This window comes from Lutra lutra, chromosome 14 (assembly GCF_902655055.1).
Source record: "Lutra lutra chromosome 14, mLutLut1.2, whole genome shotgun sequence".
In the NCBI taxonomy this organism is placed as follows: domain Eukaryota; kingdom Metazoa; phylum Chordata; class Mammalia; order Carnivora; family Mustelidae; genus Lutra; species Lutra lutra.
In genome coordinates, this window is record NC_062291.1 from 54,162,685 (window position 1) to 54,188,723 (window position 26,039).

Consider the following 26,039-nt stretch of genomic DNA (forward strand, 5'->3'; position numbering starts at 1 on the left):
TATTTCAGACACTGTGGAAGACTGAAGGGATTTTTTCGGGTTGGGAGGTTTCCTCAGGGCTCTTCAAGTCATGAAAGAAGAGCCTGAGCTGAGAGGGGCCTTGGAAATCACCTACTAACTAGATCCTTATACAACCTCTGGTCTGATGGGTAAGAGCAGGCAAATAAATAACGTGTACTGTTATTCCACAGAGATGAGAAAGAATACCAACGTGAACTTTTACTTTTGAACCTGTCTGTTATTTAAAACATGCAGCACAATCTCTTGAAAAATCTAAACCTCGCTGCACAATACTGAAGAGTAAAACAAATTATGGTGGCAGGGGGAGAACCCAGAGCAAAAAATCAAAAGCACATTAACAACCACCTCACTCTCCCATAAACCCAAAACTGTCTCATCCAAATATGTTCCTTCACACAAAAAAATCTAGGAGAAAATGAGAGCTAGAGTAAAAGGATGTGTGGTACTACCCTCAGAAGCTGGTACCCAAAAGACTTACCTTTTGATTTAAGTTCTGATAACAGACTTCCAGGACCTTCATGACCAATGAGATGACCAAGATAATGGCCAGGATTTGATTTGTAGTATTTCTGAAGGTCAGGTATGGGAAATGTCACGTAAAGATTCCTAATGTCCTTAATGGGTACTATTTTGTAAAGTTGCTGGAAAAAAAAATCAAGAAAGATTAGCTATATCAACTCCTACTGAATAAAATATTTATGAACTATGAAGAATACAGATTTTCATGGAAAAATCCCAAATTCAAGAGAATCAATTGCCCCAGAGAAAACTGTACTGACCACAAACAGTAATTGGCTTGGGCTCTTTCTAAATGGACTTTCATTACAGTTGGTGTACAGCCCATGTCTGGTCCCCTTGGCCATGCGGCTCAATATGCTTGTCTTCTGGCACTGGAGAAGAGCTTCTACAGTTTAGCAAGGCTCTAACTACCATAACTACTTTTAGTATGCAAAGATCAGATATATATCGATATCTCTTTGGTGATACATATCCCTAATAAATGTGAAACTGATTCAAGTATCCAAACAGATATTAAAAACTGTATAAACATGGGCGCCTGGGTGGTTCAGTCAGTTGGGTGTCTGCCTTCAACTCAGGTCATGGTCTCTGGGTCCTGGGATCGAACCCCACATTGGTCTTTCTGCTCAGTGGGGGGGTCTGCTTCTCTCTCTCTCTCCCTGTCTGCCTCTCCCCACCACTCATTTTCTCTCTCTAAATAGATTAATTAAATCCTTAAAAAAAAAAAGGATGAAAAAAACCTGTATAAATAAAACTTCCAAAATTTTTCATCTACTCTTTGGTAAACTGGCATATATTATGACCCTGAATTAAAAAAGAAAAAATAACAGAAATACATGCACTTACTTTAAGATGTTCTTCTTGGAAAGGGTGTTCAGGAAATTCTGGCAGTGGGACATTTTTGTTCTCAACTTCAGAAAATAACTTTACCACCAGATCAGTTAGGTCGTCTAAAGATTCTGTAAGAAAATAATGAAAACAGAACTTAAACTACTTGTAACATGACAGGCAGTATTTAAAACCTTAGGATCTTTTATACATATATAAAATCACTATATTGTATACCTTAAACTTATCCAATGTTACATGTCAATCATATCTCAGTAAAGCTAAACAAAACCTTAGGATCTCCTGAAAAACCTCCAGACTATTAAAAAGAAAACCTATGATTTTTTTAAAGCTGCATCTGATGAAACTGAAGCACTCTGCTCAATCCCATCAGGGCCTGTGCAACTTCTAAAGCCAAGCCATACCGGTAACTATACCTCACACATGTCTAGCTCTTTACGGTTTAAAAACTGTTTTACAAATGTTGTCTTGCAATAAATTTAAAACGTGTATTAAAACAGTAAAAGAAGAGTTGGCTGCATTTGGAAAACTAATTGATCTACAACTGCCAACAGGCACATATGAAACCATCAGCTGATCGATGATAACATATACTTTATAAACAGACACAGTCTAAGCCCATTGTTAAGAGTCAAATATTAGAACTTGTGAGTGATTCTGTGGGAAAAGAGTACAAAATAGTGAAAAGAGTCCTGGGTGGGGAGATGAGACGACTTGGATCCTAACCCTGGCTTCACCAACCATATCAACTGACTACCTGGACAACCCTGGTTAACCACTTCAGGCTCTGTAAAATGAGAACACTGGGGGAGATGATCACATGTCTCTTCCAAGGTCTAACATTATATGGTTCTGTATCATAATGTGCCAAACCCATTCAAAGGCTTGTAATTACGGTTAGAATGAAATGGCCACTTGAAGTTATTCTATGTTATCACCTACCTATATTCTTTTATAAAGAGTTATACTTGAAAAGTTTATAAAGATGTATGGCATGTTCACTGCAGCATTTTTTTAATAACAAAAACTAGAGATGACCTAAACATCTATGAGTATGTGAATATTATTAAATGTCTATACATTAGAATTTTATGCAGTCATTAATAAGGGAGAGATCTCTATGTGCTGATACAAAAATATCTTAAAGCTCTATGAAGTGAAAATGGCAGGCAATCTCAATTTTTTTAAAAGGCATACTTACGTGTGAGTATATTAACAAAATCCCACTTTTGGAAGTATAACAAAAAATGACTTAAGGTGAGATTTTTTTTTTTTTTTAGAATTTTTTTTTTAAGGTTCTTTTTAAAAATTTATTTATTTGAGAGAGAGAGAGAGAGAGCATGAGAAGGGAGGTCAGAGGGACTCGATCCCAGGACTCTGGGATCATGACCTGAGCCTAAGGCAGTTGCTTAACCAACTGAGCCACCCAGGCGCTCCTAAGGTGAGATTTTTGAGGAGAGGGCACTATTATCACAGGATGGGAGAAAAGAGAAAAACTTGATTTCTACTTTGTATCTTTCCACGTGGAGTAAATTTTTTTTCTGTGTATACGTATTTCCATCATTCAAAAAATTAAAAAGTGGAAAAAGGACTGGTTTTTTTGTTGTTGCTGTTGTTTTCTTGTTAAGTAATCTCTATGTCCAACATGGGGCTTGAACTCATGGAATCTGAGATCAAGAGTGACATGCTCTGACTGAGCCAGCGAGGTGCCCAAAAGGTTATCTTTTAATAAACAAGATAACCACTCACCTTGATTCTGTCTCCTCAAGAATAGGGTATTTATATATGGTATAAACATTCAAATCACCTGTTACTGTCAGGAAGCATTTGGATCAAGTAAGAAATTTCCCTCGGTATTCTGTAACCCATTTTGAACTTTTTAAGAGAGCACTTAATCACTACTTGAGATCTGCCTTTATATAGTATGAAATTCTCCTTTAGGCCTTATGAATATGAGCATTTGTACTTCACGTATTAAACGTACATATTTTTACTTCTATTTTTTCTGACATGTACACAGGACCTCAAAATGTCCAGAACCCAATACAAGGAGGACCAGCGGCTACTCGTTATATGACAAGGAAGCTCAGGAATGGAGTAAGTGTATCTGGAGCAAGAGACGGCAGGCGTATCTTCATGCACAGATGGAACATGTGACTTGAAACAAAGTGGGCAGTACATAAAGCTTTAACAGGCTGAGGGGCTGGCAAGAGCGAGGCTCTTTAGAGCAAGGTTCTCCCAGGTGAGCCTTTCGAGTATTTCTACCCTGAAAGCATTAAGTTCACAGTGTAGTTTTTTTAAAGGTAAAGCAGCTCTATGATACTGCAGTCTTGTCTTTTCCCCTCTGCAGTGAGCTAGCTACGGGACATCACGGAAGCAAGTCCCTTTCATCGTGACATCATGAGGATTTGGCAATCCCAGGGTCTGTACTTGATAGTTACTTATTTGCCAAGTTTCCAGGTAATTAGTGCTGTCACAACTAGAGGGATGGTCCCGTGGGCGAACAGAGAAAAACCTTTTTGTCCCTTTGTGATAGAGATCCTTCCACATGCTTACTCTTTCTCTCCCCCTCATCCTAGAAGAAGGAGCAGATTTTCTATTAAACCTGAGAGTTCCTATTTCCTCCTCACACCTCTTGTGCTGCAAGGACACCTCTCCCAGGCCCTCATCAAGTCCACTGAACTGAGCACAGGTCAGTCCCACTAGGAGAGTGGTGCGTATCCAATCAGGAAACTGAAACATCTGTTTCTTTTAGACACTTGTTCTGTCACTTCCAATAAACAGGGAACAAGGAAGGCAGGCCTCCTGGATGATTCATCTGTTGTCATTGTCACTTGCCCAGTAAGTGCTTACTGAAATCAAGTGTTTTTTATTTCAACACAACACAGACAAAAATATTCCCAGGACTAGGCTCTAAATACCCAGGGTTACTTAACACTCTAGAACTAGCTACTGTTAGCAAGCACACAGAGTTACAAAGACTCCTTTTATTTTATTGCCTTCACTCCTTGGACCCATTTTATACCCTGGTTCCTATTACCAACTTAAAATATATATAGTTGTTTATTTTCTACTTACAAATGTAACATTTGCCAAAAGTAGAAAACGAACAACAAATGCAAAAAGAAGGAAACAAAAGTTGCTCATAATCTCAGGATTATGGGATGCTAAAAGCAGCTACCATTTATGGAGCGTTTGCTATGTGCCAGGCACCATGCTAAACACTTCCGCGTTACCTTCATTAAACCTAATAACAGCTTGTGAGGTAGCACACCTCCATTTTAAAAATGTAAAAACTAGAGTTCAGAGATCTGAAAAGTCTGTTAGCTCAAGGCCGCACAGCTAAGTAGGTGGTATATCTGGAATTCAAACTCAAGTTGTAAGAGTCTAGAGCATGATTCCCAACTACTATATCACATTAAATTTCTAGTATATGTTTATTTTGTCTTATGTCTATATTATATATGTCTATTGTAAGTTTTTATAAATCCCCAAAGAGACCATATAGCACATTGTTTTTACAGAGTGCTTTTGCTTTCTATTGGACATATTAAGAATATTTTCCCATGTTATTGAAACACTGTCATAAAATTATTTATTCACTCAATATATATTTACCATGTGCCTATGACGTGTCAAGCACTAACTCAGGCACTGCGGACAAAGCAGTGAACAGAATAGCTTCTATTCTCAAGTACATTACTTTCTAGTATGGTGGACAAGGATAAATAAATATTTAATATTTCAGGTGGTAATAAATGTTGTAAAGAAAAATAAAGCAGGAAGGAGAACAGAAAGTGGGAGAAGACATGCAGTTTTCTATAAGATGCCATATTACATAGCTATAACATCATTATTTAACCTATCTTCCATTAGTTGAACAATCAGATCATTTCTAACTTTTAACTAATACTATACTGACAGAAACATCCTAGTACATCCACTTTTTGAACAACTCTGGTTATTTCCTTAGACTGCATTTCTAGAAGTAAAAACAAACTTTTTAAGGGTGATACACCTTGTTAATCTGTTCTCCAGAAAGTCTAGAACAACTGCATAAATTGTATATACCATCACCAACACAAAAAGGGCACTGCTCCTCCATAATGAGTATTACTTAAAACAAAAACAAAATTATGGTAATTTAACAGGAGGAAACAGTACATTGTCTTACTTAATTTGCATTTAAAAAGTCAAACCTTTATGTGGAAGTACCCAAGTATCCACAAATAAATGAATGAATAAAGATGTGATATATAGAGAGAGAGACAGAGAGAGAGAGAATGGATTATATTACTCATCCATAAAAAAGAATGAAATCTTACCATCTGCAACAACACTGACAGAGCTAGACAGCATAATGCTAAGAGAAATAAGTCAGTCAGAGAAAGACCAATACCATATTATTTCATTCTTATGTGGAATTTAAGAAACAAAACAAAGGGGCGCCTGGGTGGCTCAGTGGGTTAGGCCGCTGCCTTCGGCTCAGGTCATGGTCTCGGGGTCCTGGGATCGAGTCCCGCGTGGGGCTCTCTGCTCAGCAGGGAGCCTGCTTCCCTCTCTCTCTCTCTCTGCCTGCCTCTCTGTCTACTTGTGATCTCTCTCTGTCAAATAAATAAATAAATAATCTTTAAAAAAAAAAAAAAGAAACAAAACAAGGGGGCGGGGAAGGAGAGAGACAAATCAAGAAACAGACTTATAATGACAAAGAACAAACTGATGGTTACCAGAGGGGAAGTTGAGGGGGATGGATGGAATAGGTGATGGGGATTAAGGAACGCACTTTTGTCATGATGAGCACTGGGTAATGTACAGAATTGTTGAATCAGTATACTGTACACCTGAAACTAATATAATACTGCATATTAACTGGAATTAAAATAAAAACTTAAAAAATAAAATTAAAAAATAAGAAAATAAATAGTCAAGCCTTCAAACCTTTATTGATATTCCAAATCATTTTTCCAGTGTACCATCATCTGATTCCCCCCTGCCCTTCACCTGCCTTTTAATCCTATTCCTAGTTTTCTGAATGGCTACAAGGTCAAATCTATTAATCTGTTTATACTTCCTTTCTTTGCTTTTATATGTATAGAGCCTACTATATTTTTTTATATATATGCCTACTGTATATTTTTCTCAGGTCTCCATTTTAAAGCATCTATACTCCTTTTTAGAATACAGAGTTAAAAACAAAATTGCCCTCCACATATTCTCCAACAAGAATATCATTTTCAAAAGCCTCTCTGTAGATAAAAGGCCGTATATTCTTCTCCCAATACTTTGAAAGAGTCAAATGGAAAACTAAGATTATCCAATTCTATGGAAAATTTTAAGGATTCTTACCTCGACCTAACACACAAATAGCCATTAAGTTGGATGAATAATAAGTAGAATGGAATTTCAGTAGCTCCTGTCTTACATCAATGCCTTCTTGGTTTGGTCTAGTCTCTAAAGTATATTTGTTACCTGAAAAGGAAGAAAAACATTTTTTAGAAAAAGAAATATATGTGAACTTTAAAGTTATGGAATTGTTATGGACATTGCTATAAAGTAAACTTAAAAAACAAGAGTTCTAGCTAACACACATAATGATTAGTTAATATGTCTGAATGTAAGCTGGATACACAGGAAAGAAGAATACAAATTAATAACATTTTAAACCACAGAGAATGTCCCCTTAGGAACTTAAAGGGCTTTATGAAAATTATACACCTTAAAATCCCTATGAGATAGTAGGTATTATGAGCACTTATAGGACAAAATGAGATCTACATGGCCTCCATTCACACTTACTTTAATTTTCGATTCCCTATGTGCTCCATAATTAATTGAAGAAAGTCACTGAGGGATCTTTTTGGAACTTGCCAAGTTACTTGTAGAAAGAAATGTACTATTCTTGGCTGTAACATTAAATTTGTGATGTGAATTCTCATGGATTTGATCTAGACTGGTAAAAATAGGATGCAATGCTATTTTTATAAGTCTCAAGCAATGTGCATACATATATATGAACCACGGAGATCTCTTACAAAATGTAATAACTCAATTACAGTAAACTAGGCAAGTCAAAAGCAAATGGTCACAATCTCTAAGTACTACCTTTCTAATAAAAATCCTGCCATTTAGGGACTCGGAGAATTCTAGTGATTGGAGTCTCCCCCAAAATAGCATCTTGACTAGAAACATCCTAAAATCCTTGTATAACAGCTTTAATTGTTGTTCCTTCTTACACTACTAAATGGGTTGCTTTCATCTGCAGAGATGAAACTATGGCAGAACACATTCTTGGGTCACCTGGGTGGCTCAGTCAGTTAAGCGTCTGTCTTCAGCTCAGGTCATCCAGGGTCCTGGGATTGGCTCCCTGCTCAGCAGAGAGGCTGCTTCTCCCTCTGCTTGCCACTCTGCCTACTTGTGCTATCTCTTTGTCAAATAAATAAATAAAATCCTTAAAAAAAAAAAAACATTCTTTACGTATTTTCTTTCCTTGGGCCATTATAATGGCTGTGCTGAACTGGCATTGGAAGAGTCCCTTTCATTAACTTGGGTATCTATAAAGAACCACCAGATGGCGCTCTTAGATCCAGTCTTTAGCCCTGTATGACTGCATAGTCCTGAGCCAAGGTGAGATGCCTCAATGTTTGAATCCACAGATCTAGTGGAGAGTGTGTGCAAGCAACAGCCTAACAATGTGCTTATTAAACTTTTTCTAGTCACAAAGCAATCAAATGTACTCAATATTCACTAGCATAAGCAGTAGCTTTTTAGTCAAGTTTTCAGGTTCTTAACCAGTCCTCTCAGTTTCTTACTTAAGAAATTACTTAAATTCAATTCCAGATTTGCTCTACTTGGGGTCCTGAGATATCCCCTCACTCTATCTGAGGGATTCAAGTGCTCTTAAAAGTATCCAGAAGAGGGGCGCCTGGGTGGCTCCGTCAGTTAAGCATCTGCCTTCAGCTCAGGTCATAATCCCAGGGTCCTGGAACCCAGTGCCACACTGGGCTCCCTGCTCTGTGGAGTCGGCTTCTCCCTCTCTCTATACCTCTGTCCCCTTCTTGTGCTCGCTCTCTCTCACAAATAAATAAATATGATCTTTTTTAAAAAGTATCTAGAAGAAAAAGCACTTTTTGCTGGGTAATGATTTGAAGTTCTCTCATATTAAGGTAAAACTTGCATACTGATGGTATCTTCCTTTTCTACTAACCGAAGATTCTAAAAGCCTCAATTCCAGAGGATACTAGTCATTACAGTTTCCTTTGTCATTTAGACTGTGAAGCTCAGATTTCTATAATATGTGAACTAAATGACACCGGGACACTCAAGTTTGGAGAAATTAAGTTTTATTTCAACAGACTATAAATGTCATAGTGTGAGATCAAAACCAGAATTTTAGTCTAAATGTGCTCTGATTTGCCTACTCACAATCAGGTCAATATTCTCGGTTTAAAAAAACAGCCCTCAGATCAAAGCTTATGTAGACCGAGATCATGGCCTCCCTCTATCTAGAACATTAAAGTTCCATCAGGTTAGCCAGCTCTAGAACATCCTACTTTAACTTCAATGCACCTGAACATCCTACCATTCTAGTCCCTATTCTTTTATTTTTAGGCCCATTTTAAAAATAAGAGATGGGGCACCTGGGTGGGTCAGTCAACTGAGCATCTGACTCTTGGTTTCAGCTCTGGTCACAATCTTGGGGTTGTGGCTCTGTGCTTGGTAGGGAATTTGCTTCTTTCCCTCTGCCTCTGCCCCTCCCCCTGTGCCCACATGTGCCTGCTGACATGCTCAGACTCTCTTTCTAAAATAAATAAATCTCAATAAATAAATAAATAAAAATAGAGATAAAGTAGGAACATACACCAAACACACTAGACCACAGATTATGGCAAAACACTGACGATGCTGTATTAAAATGAGCAAAAGAACTGCGACAGAATACTACACCAGCAAAGAGAATGAATAATCCACTGTTTCTATGCAACAGTATGAACGAAGTTCACAACCTCAAGGTACAGTGAGAGAAGTCAAACACAAAAGAATACACAGTTTTTCATTTCACTTATATAAAGCATAAAAACAGGCAAAACTAACCTGGGTTACTAGAAGTCAGACAGAGGTTACCCTTAGGGGACGGACAATGACTACAAAGGGGCACAAAGAGGGCTAGGGAGGTGCAGGTAATGCTCTGTTTCTTCACTCGTTCCATGGTGTGCTCAGTTTTTGAAAATTCAGTGATTCATATATATATAACAGCAGAACATTCATTTACTTGATTCTTCAAATAGCAACAAAAGTAAGAATAACAAGAATAATTGATCAGAACCACACACAGGCTTATGCATACTTGCTATACTTTACAACACAAAGTTAAAAGGAACAAAGAGCCAAAGGAATCATTGTCAACAACAATCTAGCTCACCTGAGGTCCTATATCTAATGATATGGGACCTCTGGCCAAACTGCTGAAGAGAAGCTCAGTCACATCTGCTCTGAAAAGTGGCTTTTAGCCATAAATAGGTAACTATTCCATCAATCTACATATTCCTTGCTGCCTAGATATTTTCATCTTTTCTAATACACAATGACAGAAGGAAGTTACAGTCCACTTGGGAACACAGCCTAGCATGGCAGTTCCATGTCCTCCAAGGTACCTGAATCAGAAAGAGGAAGGGGTTCTCCACTATAACTATCTTGGGATCAGGATAGTCAGCTCTCAATCCATTGACAGAGAAACACGGATACTAGGTACGATGAGCCAACCAAAAAAAAATTTTAAATAATAAATCAATACATACATACAAAGTATTTTTCTTGGCAAGTGGCAGAGGAAGAAGTCAAAGATTCAAAAAATAAGGAAGAACTGACCAGCATACCATCACGGCTACAGGACCGTGTAGCAAGGAATACAGGTGACATTTAAGAGCTCAGAGCAGCCCCTGGTTGACAGCCAGCATGGAAATGGTGATCTCAGTCTGATGGCTAAAGGAACTGAATTTTGCCTATGGTTAAGAATAACCTTGGAAGGGGCGCCTGGGTGGCTCAGTGGGTTAAAGCCTTTGCCTTCGGCTCAGGTTGTGATCCCAGGGTCCTGGGATCGAGCCCCGCATCGGACTCTCTGCTCGGCGGGGAGCCTGCTTCCTCCAACCTCTCTCTCTGCCTACTTGTGATTTCTGTCTGTCAAATAAATAAATAAAAATCTTAAAAAAAAAAAAAATAACCTTGGAAGATGTTTTCCCCAGGTGGGCATTTTATGTAGTCAGTATCTTGGTTTCAGCCTTGTGATACCCTGAGCAGAGAATTCCATGCCATGCCATGCCAGACTTCAGACCTATAAAACTAGGAGCTAATAAATGGGTACTGTTTTATAATAATAAGTTTTTAAAAATTTTTATTTATTTACTTGAGAGAGAGAGAGTGCACAAAGAGGGAGAGGGAGAAACAGACACCCCACTGAGAAGGGAGCACAACACAGGCTTGATCCCAGGACCCTGAGATCACTACCTGAGCCGAAGGCAGATGCTTAACAGACTGAGCCACCCAGGTGTGCCTGTAATAATTTTAAAAATCCAAAAAACAAATGGGCCAAAGAGTCAGGCTCGCTGTTAAGTTTATTAATCCTTTTATAACAAATCCTTTAAAAGAGTTTACTAAAAACAAGAAGGCTAGCTGATGGAATTTCTCAAGAAACAGTGAGACAAGGAAATGAAAGGACAAGCAGGACATAAAGCACAGAACTCTGTAATTAGTCCTTAAATCAACTGGGCTCTGCTAGAGTTGGTGGCAAGACCCTTAGGCAGAGAAGTGCAGAGAAACAGGCCCAGCTTTGGTGCTCACAGAGCTCTCATCTCATCCAGCCTCAGCCAGCTTCCGTTGCATGACCTTAAGCAAATTACTTTACTCCCCTTAGGCTCAGTCTCCATTCTGACATTGGTAGGTTTATACCAAATTAGAAAAAAAAAAATTTTTCATGTAAAAAAGCTTAAGAATAATATTTACATTCAATAAATAGCAAAAATATGAAAGTCTGATGACAGCAACAGCGGTTTAGGGATGCAGAGAAACAAGAACTCAGCCACCGCAAGAGAAAGTATGAACTGAATCAGCTGCTATAAGCACCAGTTTGGCAGATGTACCGAGGACGGACATACCCTACGACACGGTAACTCCCTAAAAAACTCTGTGCACAAGGACACATGTACGAGAACGCTCACAGCAGCACTATTTCATTAACAGGAAAACACAAACAGTGACACAATTAATTTGTCAAATAGCAGCAATGAAAATTTAAAAACTCACCAGAGGTACATTCACCAACTTACAAATATAACGGTGAATGAAAAATACAAGTGGCAGAGATTATTCAGAATAAAATACCATTTTTGTAAAACTAAAGACTATATTAGTTTAGTTTACCTCTAAACATAATGTTTAGAGGTAAATACATGACTAGCGATTTTTTTTTTTTTTTTTAAACATGAGACCTGACAGTCACCAAACTTAAGATAGTGGTTGTGTCCCAGAAGCAGGGAGGAAAATGCAACTGGAGAAAAAAACATCAGATGTTCAAACTGTATTTGTAACGCTCTGCATCTTTAAGTACTAAGTAGAGAATGACCTGCCAAATGCTTTTGAACTTATCTCTTTTATGACCTAGCGAATCTGTAAAAATGTTAACATATTCAAGAGAATACTTGATGTATAACAAAATAAACACACAATAAACAGCAGCTACTGCTACTATGCTGTGGACTGTAGGAGGGACTCCTGGCTTCTGAGAATATCACAGAAACCATGGCACTGAAGCAGAGAAGAAAGCTCAGGAAATGGTCTAGATGACTTTCCTCTACCTAAGAATCCATTCGTGGAGAACAATGTGAATATGGCTGGGATACCAAATACCAAGCAGTTCAATCTCTAGACACATACTGTCCTAATTTGGTGCTACCTCAGTGAGGTCATTCCTATCAAACGGAAATGCTGCTACCAAAATCCTGACTCCTACCTTTCTGGCTCTGTTACCATTCCAGGGAGCTCCAGCAGTGGACTGAGGACATCAGGGTTGCTGACTGGGACACTTCCACTCTGGGCTGAAGAGAGCACTGGCTTGGCAGATGGGAGACTCAGGGTTTCTTGTCCTGACTCCATCATGTATCAATTAAGCAACCTTGGAAAAGTCTCTCAATATCTCCAAGGGGTCATTTATTTGATCTGCAAAATAGGGGCAATATGGATACATGCCCAGTTGTTAAGAGCTGGGGCTCAATCCCTGACTCCTCTGTCTCCCAGCCACGAGACACAGGCAAGTCTCTTAACCTCACTAGACCCCAGTTTCCTTATTTGTAACTAAGAATAATAAGAGAACCAAACTCACGGGATTGCAAGGATTGAATGAATAGCCTCTGTCAGACAATAACTATTAAATATTAACCTGGATTGTCATGAAGATGATGAAAAGTGAAAATGGAGATGAAAAAGGTTTTGTAAACTATAAAGCTCAGTAAATATGATCTTCTACTTTTACTGCTACAACTACTTTAAACACTATTAAAAAGAGAAAAACTTACAAACTCAGTACTAATAGATACAAATACTGAATTTATTTTCCTAGAAAATTCTGGAGCCAGGAATATATTCCTTACATTGTAGGAAAGACTGAGTTTGAAGTTTTAGAAATCTGTTTTAGAATATAAAGCTGTCTTCAACCGTGTCTGATAAGGTGTTCAAGGAAGGATCAAGTTGATAGTAATAACCATGAAAATCTTAAATGTTTTCTGATAATCCAAGATTCTAAAAATTAGTATTATCTATAGCTAGTTACTTGAAATTACATTTGACCCTTGAACAACATGAGTTTGAACTTCATAGATCCACTCCTATGCAGACTTTTTTCAATAAATACAGTACATGTATAAATGAATACAATTAAATAAATACTATAAATGTACTTTCTCTTATGATTTCAACATTCTCTTTTCTCTGGCTTACTTTAAGAATACAGTATACAACACATAGAATATATAAAATCCATGTTAACTGATTGTTTATGTTATTGGTAAGGCTTCTGTTCCACATAGGCTATTAGTAGTTAAGATTTTGGAAAGTCAAAAGTTACACAAGAGGGGCCCCTGGCTGGCTCAGACAGAGGACTATGCAACTCCCACACTGTTCAAGGATTGAATGTATTATAAATCCTTTTCTAAAAAAGCTCTTTCTTCCTGCTATAACAATCTTCTAAAAATCCTGGAAGAGACTAGGGCCTTTTGAGACACATATGAATTTTCCTATAAAATTAAAAAGGGCAATTCTCCTGCCCCTGGGTTAGTACATACAAGTACAGGATGCAAATTATGAGACAGGACTAGAAGTGAAAACCTCACAAGTGCCCTAACAAAGCATCTGTACACTTGATTAATCCAGTTCTGGATTCCCGTAAATTTCTAGTTTTCCATAGACACATATCCTAGCAAGGAAAAAAACAAGACAGTAAAAACATCCTGGAAAAACTTAGGGAATATTAAATGACTAAGTGGGCTGAAACATATCAAATATTTGTAATGTCCAAACAAATGAGTCATCATCCAAGGATGCTAGGGAACCAATTCATTATTTTGAAAACTGTAAATGAAGGGAATGAATCAAGCATTTGTCGGGGTGCCTTTCCTATAACAACTACTATTCAAATAGGAGGAGAAATAACCGAATTAGAATTAGGGAGGCGAAGCACTGAGAATCAATGGTTGTGACACTACAAATAGAGAGACAACTAGACTTTATATGCCCCTGATGGAAGAACACACCACCACCTATAAACTCTGGTCCAAAAACACCCCAACTACCGATTTGTGGAAATTGTGACAGAGGTCAGAGGAATATGTTAAACTACATTGTTGGGATGCACACAGAAAAATCTGGACTATGCAAAGTTATATACAGCAACCAACCTAATCCTTCACTAACTAAATTCTAGGGGGGTAAGAGGAGGGAGATGAAGGATGAACCTATACCTACCAACCAGAAGATATTTAAAGACCTATCAATTACTAACATTTCAACATTATGTGGACCCTAATCCAAATAAACTTTTAAAAATTATAGATTTTTATGAGACAACTAGAAGTTTGAAAACTAGATATTGGAGATTAGTGATAGTACTATTTTTGTCATTGTTAAAAGAGTCATTATCTCTTAGAGACATATATTGAAATATTTGTGAGTAAAAGGATATGATGTTTAGGATCTCTTCAAAATAATACAAGAGGGTAAATGGGAATGTGGATTAGCCAGGACTGGCCAGGGGCAGAGTGATACATACATAGGGTTTATTACAGTATCTGTCTATTATTGTAGGTTTTAAAGTCTTCGTTTAAAAAAGAGAAAGGGATGGAGAGATGGGAGAAATGGTAAATAATTAACTGTTATCGGGTCCCATTCTGTGTCATTATCATCATCCCAAGATCAGAAGTCAATTACCTTGGGGTTTATATTTCATACTTTTCTTTCTTTTTTTTTTTTTTAAGATTTTATTTATTTATTTGACAGACAGAGATCACAAGTAGGCAGAGAGGCAGGCAGAGAGAGAGAGAGAAGATGAAGCAGGCTCCCTGCGGAGCAGACAGCCCGATGCGGGGCTTGATCCCAGGACCCTGGGATCATGACCTGGGCCGAAGGCAGAGGCTTTAACCCACTGAGCCACTGAGGCGCCCCTATTTCATACTTTTCAATTCTAATCTATTTTCTTGCTCTGTTCCTCTTCCTATGGAAAAGTGTCTTTTATTATAACTAAATTACTCTGAGTCATATGCTCTAAAAGATATTGGGTTCATTCCTCAGTCACAGTTTCTTCTTCTTGTCACAGTTTTGGGGGCCAAGCTAACATTATGGTAGAGTACACAGGTTTTGAGTTAAGACTGACTTGGTATGGAAACTTCTAACCTACACAAACTTCGATTGTCACCCTACCTCCCTCTCCCTGCTTGCCCTCTCTTAGTTCAGTTCAGCATCTGTCAAAGGGCATGAGGAAATTTCAGTATTGGTGGTGAAGGTTAAGTGAAATCATATTAGGCAGAACGCCTACCCAGTGTGTGGCATTTAATACTCATACAATAAATATTCGTTCTTTTTCCTCTTGAATGGCTCTTCCTTCTGCTTAAGAAAATCCTACCTATCCTTCAGAAGAATTCAGTTTGCATTTCCTCTAAGGTCCTGGAAAATTTAATTCCAGGGAACACTAAGCAGGTAGAATAGAACAGTGATTAAAAGCTGGGTTTTTAATCACTGGTTCACATCACAGCTCCAGCACTTAAAAGCTGAGTGACACCAAGCAATTTACTGACTTCTCAAGTGTTAGTTTACTCATCTATAAAGTGAAAATAATAAGCACGTATCTACAAAGGATATTTTAAGAATTAAGTTAAATAATCCATTTAAAATACTTTGCACAGTGCTCAATAAAATTTAGTGCAGAGGAAGAGAAAAAAGAGATAATGATCCTGGAAAATCAAACCCAACATTATTCTCCAGTGAAATCCTGGATTTGCCATAAGTTTCCAACTCAACTATAAGCACCTTGAGTGCAAAGATATTGGCTACATTTCTTCGCATATTCTAACGTACTTTACATGTAGGGGGGTTAGAGAAGAATTACTTGTCAACCAAGGGAGACAGACATCATCTGGGCTAACTTATAACACTCTACTCAAATTCTTATAATCCTGTGGCACATACTACAAAGTGTACTCAAGTAAATAACAAGTAAGAAAAATAGCACCTATCCCTAAAATACAGCGCTACCCACCCTCTTTTTCCATGTGCCCTCCTACTTTGTCTTTCATTCCACCTGTACAACAAGGAGGGCCTGTTTTGTTTCCCTCATCCACTCCTTGATTTCCTTCTTTTATTTCCTTTCCAGCTGACTAAATCCAGTTGTTCGCACAGTGTGTGTGGTGTTATGTTCAGAGAAAGAGATCACTGAAAATAAACGAGAACTAGGGGCTCGTGGGTGGCTCAGTGGGTTAAGCCTCTGCCTTTAGCTCCGGTCATGATCCCAGGGTCCTGGGATCGAGCCCCACATCAGGCTCTCTGCTTAGCGGGGAGCCTGCTTCTCCCTCTCTCTCTGCCTGCCTCTCTGCCTATTTGTAATCTCTGTCTGTCAAATAAATAAATAGATAAATCTTAAAAAAAAAAAAAACAAAAAAACAGAACTAAGGTTTTCCCTTTCCTTTTCTAAACTACTTTAAAAAATCCAATTGCGGGCGCCTGGGTGGCTCAGTGGGTTAAGCCGCTGCCTTCAGCTCAGGTCATGATCTCAGGGTCCTGGGATCGAGTCCCGCATCGGGCTCTCTGCTCAGCAGGGAGCCTGCTTCCCTCTCTCTCTCTCTCTCTGCCTGCCTCTCTGTCTACTTGTGATCTCTCTCTGTCAAATAAATAAATAAAATCTTTAAAAAAAAAAAATCCAATTGCTCCTGCTTTTATTCCAGGGAGAGGCAAAATGAATGAATAAATCCATAAATGGCATCCAATTTATCAGGAACCATGGAACTCAAACTAAAGGCACAGGTAACGATACATGAAGTAAAAAGCTCATGTGGAAACCAAGAGAACAACATTCCTCTAAGAACACAATGCCTGAAAGTCAGTTCACCAAACCTACTCCGGAGTCGCTCCTGGCTGACCAACTTACCTTTCATGGCAAGGTCCTTTTCAAACTTTGGACCTCTCTCACATCTATGATATAATTATTGTGAAGACTACTGTTATTTATTTAAAATTATTACAGTCCCCAGACATTTTGCTAGCCACATCACATGTATAGCTTCATTTAATTCTCATGTTAACCCAATATGGGAGGAAACTGAGGCTTACAGAAGGTAAGAAACTTGCCCAGAGTCTCTGAGCTGCCCAGTGGTAGTGGAAATATTCACCTTGAGTACTGCCCAACTTTGGAAGCCAAACTTAAAATCACCTAGGAATATGCTAGTTGGAAGTGGGATTCTTGGCTGAAGTCTGAGGCTAGGAAAGTCACACAGGGATTCAATGAAGACATATGTGTGGAGACAGATTTAACACACAGTAGCTATGAAAACAACTTTCAAACAGATTAACTGACTTCAAACAGAAAAATACTTGCCAGATGTCATCTTGAGAATGTGAGAACTGAGCATGGGAACCCAAGATACAAGAAAAAGGACAACAGTTTAAGGGCTTGTCCCACTTGGTTAGACAAAGGTTTACAAGACCAAATGCTTAGTAGAACAAGACAGGTAATCTGCAGATTTCTTTCAATACAGACAAGCTTGGGGCGCCTGGGTGGCTCAGTGGGTTAAGCCTCTGCCTTCGGCTCAGGTCATGATCCCAGGGTCCTGGGATCGAGCCCCACATCAGGCTCTCTGCTCAGCGGGGAGCCTGCTTCCTCCTCTCTCTCTGCCTACCTCTCTGCCTGCTTGTGATCTCTGTCTGTCAAATAAATAAATAAAATCTTAAAAAAAAAAAAAAAGGGATGCCTGGGTGGCTCAGTTGGTTGGACGACTGCCTTCGGCTCAGGTCATGATCCTGGAGTCCCGGGATCGAGTCCCGCATCGGGCTCCCAGCTCCGCGGGAGTCTGCTTCTCTCTCTGACCTTCTCCTCGCTCATGCTCTCTCTCACTGTCTCTCTCAAATAAATAAATAAAATCTTTAAAAAAAAAAATACAGACAAGCTTAAGTAGTAAACATACAAACAGTCCTCACACACAAAAGTAGGCTTTCTCCCGCTCATCTTGAGAAGTGCTACCCTCTCAGCCTTTCATTTTCCCCTTTCGTTAGGTAATTGGGTAAAAGAAATATTTCATTTCTCTTTTAATCTTAAAATTGTGAAATATTTATAAATATTTAAGCATCCAGAATTACACCATTTATACCTATGTACTCACTACCCAATTGTATCACTCTTCACATTTTGCTGTATTTTGTCACAAAATTATTTCCTCCCAGAGATAAAGTCTTGCCTCCCCTCTCCTCCTGTCTCTCTCTCCCCACTCCCAGAGATACTAAAAAGAATTTGGTGTTTAATCATTCACATGCATATTTTATACTATATTATATAAACATAAGGACATTAACAAGATGCAGTACTGTTCTGCCTGTTTTCAGATTTTATAGAAAGCTATCCCACAAAACACAATCTGCAAGTTGAATTTTGCTCAAAATATTTTGTTCTTTACTTGGTTTTGATACATGAGCTCTAGTTCACTCATTTTAACTTTTCTAGAATATTCCACTGTATGAAGAGACAAAAATGTATTAATGTATTCAACTGTTGACAGTCATTTTAAGTCATTTCCTACTTTTTACTAGTTCAAAAAAATGCTTCTTGACCATTCTTGTGTACGTTCCCCTGTGCACAACAACTAAACTTGTTTCTCTCTAGGGTATATGTCAAGAAATGGGTTCCTTGGGTCAAAGGGCATGGGCACCACTTCATTAGATATTGCTAAACTGCTTTATGACGTGGATGAACCAATTTATTTCCCCCAAAACAGCATGAGTTTCTGTTTTTCTACATCCTAACCAACACAATTCTGTTTTGCCTGACTTTTGATTGTTGCCAACCTGATAGATGTGACATGGTATCACATTATTTATTTTTAATTTAATTTTTTAAGTAGGCTCCATGCCCATCATGGAGCCCAACTCAGGGCTTGAACTCTCAACCCCGAGGTCAAGACCTGAGCTGAGATCAAGAGCCCAGGCGCCCCTCGTTATTTCATTTTTTTATTTTATTTTTCCCTCATTTTAATGATTTGAACATCTTTTTAATGTTTATTCGACTACCCTCTTCTTTTAACTCCATATTCATATTCCATGGCTATTTCTCTAATGAGCCCTTTTATCTTTTACTTATTTACTTACAGAAGTTTTTCTGTTATATGCTTTGTAAATATCTTCACTGGATATGTGGATTATCTTTTGCTTTTAGGTCTATTGAACAGAAATTTAAAATTTTAATGAAGTCAAATTTATCTTTAAACAAATAATTTATCTTTATCTCTAGAAGATATGTTTTGTGCTTTGTGTGTTTAATAACACTTCAAAAAATTTTAATTCCAGCACTGTTAAGATAAAGGGTATTAGTTTCAGGTGTACAGTATAGTGGTTTGATAATTCTGTACACTAGTCAGTGTTCTTCATAAGTGTATACTTAATCCCCTTCACCTATTTCACCTATCCCCACCCACCTCCCCGCTGATAACCATCAGCTTCAGTTTGTTCTCTATAGTTTAAAAGTCTGTTTTTTGATTTGTCTCTCTCCTTTTTTCTTCCCCCTTTAAGAACACTTTTCTTAAGATGAAAAAAAAAATCTGTATTTTTCTCTACAAGTTGTAAAGTTTTCTTTCTATAATTAGAAGGAATTATAATTGACCTGCAATTTATCTTTGTGTATGGTATGAGACAAGCACCTAATTTTACTTATTTCTATACAGGTAATTTCCCTTCACCTTTTTGTAATGTACCTCTGTCTTGGGTCAAATTTCCATATATGTGTAGTTATATTTCTAGGGCCTATAATCTGTTACCTTTCTGTATTCTTGCGCCAATTCCCCTACTGTAACAACTAGAACTTTATAATAAGTGTTGGTATCTGGTAGAATTAGTATTTTCTTTGTTGTTCTTCAAAAGCATCTTTGCTATTCTTGGCCCTTTCCTCTTATTTTTTTTTTTAAGATTTATTTATTTTAGAGAGAGAGAATGTGCACCTGCAAAAGGGGCAGAGAGAGAGGGAGAGAAAGAATCTCAGATTCCCCACTAAATGGGGAACCTGACATTGGGCTCAATCTCACGACCCTGAGATGATGACCCGAGCTGAAACCTTTTTGGTTTTTGGATGCTCAACCAACTGAGTCACCCAGGCACCCCTCTTTCTTACTAATTTTATAATCAGATTATCAGATTCCTCAAACAAACAGATAAACAAAACAAGACAAAACTAGGGCTTTCAACTGGCACTGCATTGGATTAAGATAAATTTGTGGTGAACTCACATCTGTGTGATACTGAGTTTACCCATTCATGAACATGTTTTATTTTCCCATTTACTAAAGTATTCTTTCATATGCACTATATATTTCTTGCACCTCTTGTTAGATTTACTTCTAAATACCTTATAGATATTTTTATACTAAGTAAAATCACTTTTCCTGTAATATTCTTCTAATTGATTACTAATAATACAAGAAAGCAATTTTAGTGTTTCTTGTCTTTTGGCAACCTTGATGTATTATCTTACTTTTAAATGTTAATATAAAGATATTCTTGGGGGTACCTGGGTGGCTCACTGGGTTAAGCCTCTGCCTTCATCTCAGGTCATGGTCTCAGGGTCCTGGGATAGAGCCCCACATCGGGCTCTCTGCTCAGCAAGGAGCCTCCCTCCCCACTCTCTCTCTCTGCTTGCCTCTCTGCCTACTTGTGATCTCTCTCTCTCTCTATCAAATACATAAATAAAATATTTAAAAAAAATAAAATAAAGATTTTCTTGAATACTTTTATGCAGACAATCATGAAATAAGTTTTCTTTTGCTTCCTTTCTACCTCTTACATATCACACTGCCTTCCCCTATTTCAACAATTAGTAACTATAGTATAGTAGCTGAACAAAAAACAAAAAAGTAAGCACACAGTATTCCTGTTTTGTTTTTGCCTTTCAATGGAAATCCTTCTGAAACCCTATCATTAATTATGTTTGACACAGGTTTTTTTTTGTTTTTGTTTTTTTTATATTTGACAGACAGAGATCGCAAGTAGGCAGAGAGGCAGGCAGAGAGAGAGAGAGGAGGAAGCAGGCTCCCCGCCGAGCAGAGAGCCCGATGCGGGACTCGATCCCAGGACCCTGGGATCACGACCCGAGCCGAAGGCAGAGGCTTTAACCCACTGAGCCACCCAGGTGCCCGACACAGGTTTTTATCAGTTCAAGAGTATTGTTGTTGTTTTGGAGAGAACACATGTGTGCACATGTACACACACACGTATGTGTGCAAGCTGGGGAGGGAGGGCAGAGGGAGAGGAAGAGAGAGAGAATCTTAAGCAGGCTCCAGCCCAGTGCAGAGCCCAAGGTAGGTCTTGATCTCATGATCCTGAGATCATGACCTGATTCAAAAATCAAGAGTCAGAATACTTTATCAACTGAGCCACTCATGCACCCTCTTGCTGTTCTTATCCATGAACAAGTGCTGAGCTTTAACAAATGCTTTTTCTGAGTCTACCAAAATGCCTAATAACACTTGGTTTGGGACCTATAATGATGAAATAAAATTTTTTTTAAAGATTTTATTTATTTATTTGACAGAAATCACAAGTAGGCAGAGAGACAGGCAGAGAGAGAGGGGGGAAGCAGGCTCCCAGCTGAGCAGATAGCCCGATGTGGGGCTTGATCTCAGGACCCTGAGATCATGACCTGAGCCGAAGGCAGAGCTTAACCCACTGAGCCACTCAGGTGCCCCATGATGAAATAAATTTAATGTACTGGCAGACCAGAATTTTTTTTTTAAAGAAAGAATATAACAGAGGGATCAAGATATTAGATAGATACTATTTGGTAAAACTTTCATTTGGCTGCTTACAAAATCACACATCTATATGCTCTGAATTATTAAGTAAAACATGCTTCTACAGTGGGCTGTATACAAAAAAGTTTGAAAGCAACTGATCTATACTATTTTGAAGCATGAAAAACCACTATGAAGGACAAACATCTTACTGTAAGGTTTTCTTAAAAATAAATAGCACAATACTTGGCTTTTGTTCATTTAAAAATACTCAGCTTTTCCTGTTATCTTTATCTAAATAATGTTTTAGGGGCACACGGGTGGCTCAGTTGTCAAGTGTCTGCCCTGGGCTCAGGTCGTTATCCCAGAATCCTGGGATCGAGCCCCGCATCAGGCTCCCTGCTCAGCGGGAAGCCTGCTTCTCCCTCCCTCACTCTCCCTGCTTGTGTTCCCTCTCGCTCTCTGTCAAATAAATAAAATGCTTAAAAAAGTTTTAAATATATTTTAATATTTTAAGTATTATTATTATTATTAACATAATAAGTCCTAATCCCTTGATGGAGAAAATGACCCATTCACAGAAACATCTGAAGTCAATAAAAGTAAAAGAAGTAAACTAAGTATAAATTTCTGAAAAGGATTCTTTTTCAAGGATCACTTCTGTAAAATGTTATATGTGTAATTTCTACAGTAAGGGTATACAGCTTCCATCATGTTTTCAAACATATCTGTGACCTTAAAAATGGACAGAACCTCTACCCCAAAAAGTTCAATGTTAGGTTATACTTCTTTTAAAAACAATTTTTTGAAAAGATTATTTTAGAGAGAGAGAGCACACACACAAGCGCGCGTGCCTGCATGAGTAGAGGGAGGGGCAGAGGCAGAATATCTCCAATAATCTCCTGGCTGAACATGGAGCCCAGTGCAAGGCTCAATCCACAACCCTGAGATCAGGACCCAAGCCCAGACAGAGTTGGACACTTAACTGACTGAACCACCCAGGCGCCCCTAGTTTATACTTCTAAAATAAGAAGGTAACTGGACATTTGCATTACATCTATCACATTTTCTGTACTTCTGTGCTGAGTCTGGCTCAGTCATCTCTTAACTGTTCCTCTTAGCTCATACTTCACTAACTAACTCCCAGCCTTGTCAGGGGTCTATTAAAAACAAGCATGCCCTCAGAATCCATCCATACATAAATGACCATTCAATGTTTCTCTTCACCCATCACTCCTAAAACCTTCCTCCAGAACATTTTAAGACTGTTCCTAGCTTGTGACCAGAAGTAATATTACCGGCCTTATTCACTGGATTTATTTCTGGAAGATTTAGGGCTGCTTCCTGATTATGCTGATTATGATTTGTCACCAGTGAGGCTATTTAAAAGAAAGCAACTCTCAAAGAGGAGCTCCAACATGTTCTGCACAAAAGCAGCATTGTTGGTATGTAACCTACCAGAGAGACGACTTAAAAGTACAACAGTTTGGGTGAAATGATTTTGAAATTTGTTGTTTTTGTTACTGTTTTTACAACTCATATCCCCTTCTTGATATACCACACATGCTCACATTCTCTACCAAAGCCACCTTTCTTTTTCTTTTTCTTTTTTTTTTCTTATGGGGGGAGAAGCAGAGGAAGAGGGACAGAGAGAATCTTAAGTAGGCTCTACACCTAGCACAGAGCCCGACACGGGGCTCAATCTCTCACAACCCTGAAATCATGACCTGAGCCAAAATCAAGAGTCGGACACTAAACCGACTAAGCCACCTAGGTGTACCCAAAAGCCACTTTTCAAACAACTCAGATCTACATAGACATTTTAGGGACCACAGTATTCATCTTAACCATGATGTTGACACTGACTGCCAAGTACTAGAGATAAAAATCTAAAGAATATAATATCACTGCTTCTAATCGCAATGTTTAAAAACTCTTATAATTCTCTTTTCTCTCTCTGCCCCTCCCCCTGCTTGTTCTCTAGTTCTCGCTCTCTCTAAAATAATAAATCTTTTTTGGGGCACCTCGGTGGCTCAGTCATTAAGCACCTGTCTTCAGCTCAGGTCACGATCCCAGAATCCTGGGATCAACCCACACATCAGGATCCCTGCTCAGCGGGAAGCCTGCTTTTCCCTCTCCCACTCCCCCTGCTTGTGTTCCCTCTCTCGCTGTGTCTCTTCCTGCCAAATAAATAAATATAATCTTAAAAAAAAATAAAGTAATAAATTTTTGAAAAATAAATTAACTAAACAAATAAAAACTCCTAATTCAGGGTACCTGGAGGGCTCAGTCAGGAGAGCATGTGACTCTTAATCTTGGGGTCATGAGTTTGAGTGCACTGAATGTAGCAATTACCAAAAAAAATAATAATAAACTTAAAAAAAAAACTCCTTCTAATTCTGCAAAGCTATGCTAATTCCCTGGCTGCTGTTGGGATATACTGGAATGGTATCCAAACTGAAAGAAAGCTGTCTTTATAGTCTTAAGAAATGTTCCCAAATTAAGTTATATAAGATGCATAAATTTGTAAGTGCACTGAACAATCTATTATTTTTATGCCATTTTATAATCCCCAAAGCAGTATTTTAATCATAGCAACCTGTTAACGATTACATCTGGTGAGTGGGATTGGCAGAAGTAGATGACGAAAAGAGAGTTTTTGTTTTTGCTTTTTTTAAAAAATACTTTTGCACTGTTTAAATATTTAAATTAAACACACACTTTTTAATGAAAAATTGAATAAAGAAAAACACTACAATTATGAAATCAAGAATCTCCACATTTACTGTATTCTACTCCCTGTCATCCCCACCTCTAATCTCTTTCCAGGAGATTGCAGCACCCTGACAGCAAGCGCCTGGTGCGTCTTCCACAGTGTTCGAGCTCCCACAGCCATCCCTAGGAGGGATGCTAAGCCTATGCAGGGAGTAGAGGTGGAGGCGATGGGAGCAAGACAATTCAACAAGCCTTGAAGTGAGCATTAAAAAAAGCAATCCTGGGGCGCCTGGGTGGCTCAGTGGGTTAAAGCCTCTGCCTTCGGCTCAGGTCATGATCCCAGGGTCCTGGGATGGAGCCCCGCATCAGGCTCCCTGCTCAGCGGGGAGCCTGCTTCCCTTCCTCTCTCTCTGCCTGCCTCTCTGCCTACTTGTGATCTCTGTCTGTCAAATAAATAAATAAAATCTTTAAAAAAAAAAAAAAAGGACACTCCTATTTGGAAGGTAGACTTCAGAATACAAGGATCTATTTTCTCTTTGAAATGCTACTTAACGTCTATTCACACCTCTAACTGCTGTGCTCCTTAAACATCCAGACCCCTCCCTGTTTGAATGACGGCCAGAGTACATCTCCTAGAGGGCGAAATAATTGCTTACGTCATTATTACCATCACTTTGAGTATATCATCCCAAGTTTTATGTATGAAGTCCACTGCCCATCTGACATCTGACATCTTTTTGAACTACCAGCTAAAATGCTAGTCACCTGTTAGAGTGACTTCATTCTTACTGTTGCTAAACTCTGAATACATTTTATATCTTCTTATCCAACAAAATTGCTTCATATTTGATCACTGTTCTTAATAACCCATCACTTTCTCCATGCATCTCTTACAACTAAGCTTCAGCCTCATTTCAGGTCACAAGCCACAAATATGAGTGCCAACACAGGGACCAAACAGATAACAAACATAGGGGTACGGTAAGCAATAATAGGGAGTAGCAACAATATAACAACATCTTCTCAGGACTGCCAGTTTATAAAAAACAAGGTACTAGGAATGGGGAGTCCTAAAATCCTCTAACCTGAACTGTAAAGTACAATACTGTGAAAAGAGGCCATGGGTTTAAATGAGGTCAGAGAGAACTAATGCATGAAAGTCGATGTTTGACAAACCTGTCCCAAATTTGCTGAAGGGGTGTTTGGGATTCCCCGTAGCTTTTTCCAACTGAAAGAGTCTCCAGGCATCGTTCATCACATTCTTCTCATGTTCTGAATCAACCGCATTCACCTCTCTGTCTTTGCAACTCTCATCAAATAAAGGGCACAAGAAAAATTGTGCAAACCTAAGGGTGTGAAACACAATTAACAATTTGAAAGCTGTTATTTTAAAAGAGTGGACTTTAAAAAATAAGTTTG

At 38.4% G+C, this 26,039-nt stretch overlaps 1 protein-coding gene across 4 annotated transcripts in view; it reads right to left on the minus strand.

Annotated features, from left to right (window-relative positions):
* IDE (insulin degrading enzyme) overlaps window positions 1-26,039 on the minus strand; it is a 115,752-nt gene that overhangs the window by 48,661 nt on the left and 41,052 nt on the right. For all 4 annotated transcript variants that reach the window (XM_047701959.1, XM_047701958.1, XM_047701960.1 and 1 more), the window contains exons 4-7: window positions 25,797-25,966; window positions 6,736-6,858; window positions 1,387-1,499; window positions 500-662 (exon numbers count right to left, since the gene is read on the minus strand). In XM_047701959.1, coding sequence (XP_047557915.1) covers window positions 500-662; window positions 1,387-1,499; window positions 6,736-6,858; window positions 25,797-25,966 — 569 coding nt within the window. The remainder of the gene's footprint in view (window positions 1-499; window positions 663-1,386; window positions 1,500-6,735; window positions 6,859-25,796; window positions 25,967-26,039) is intronic.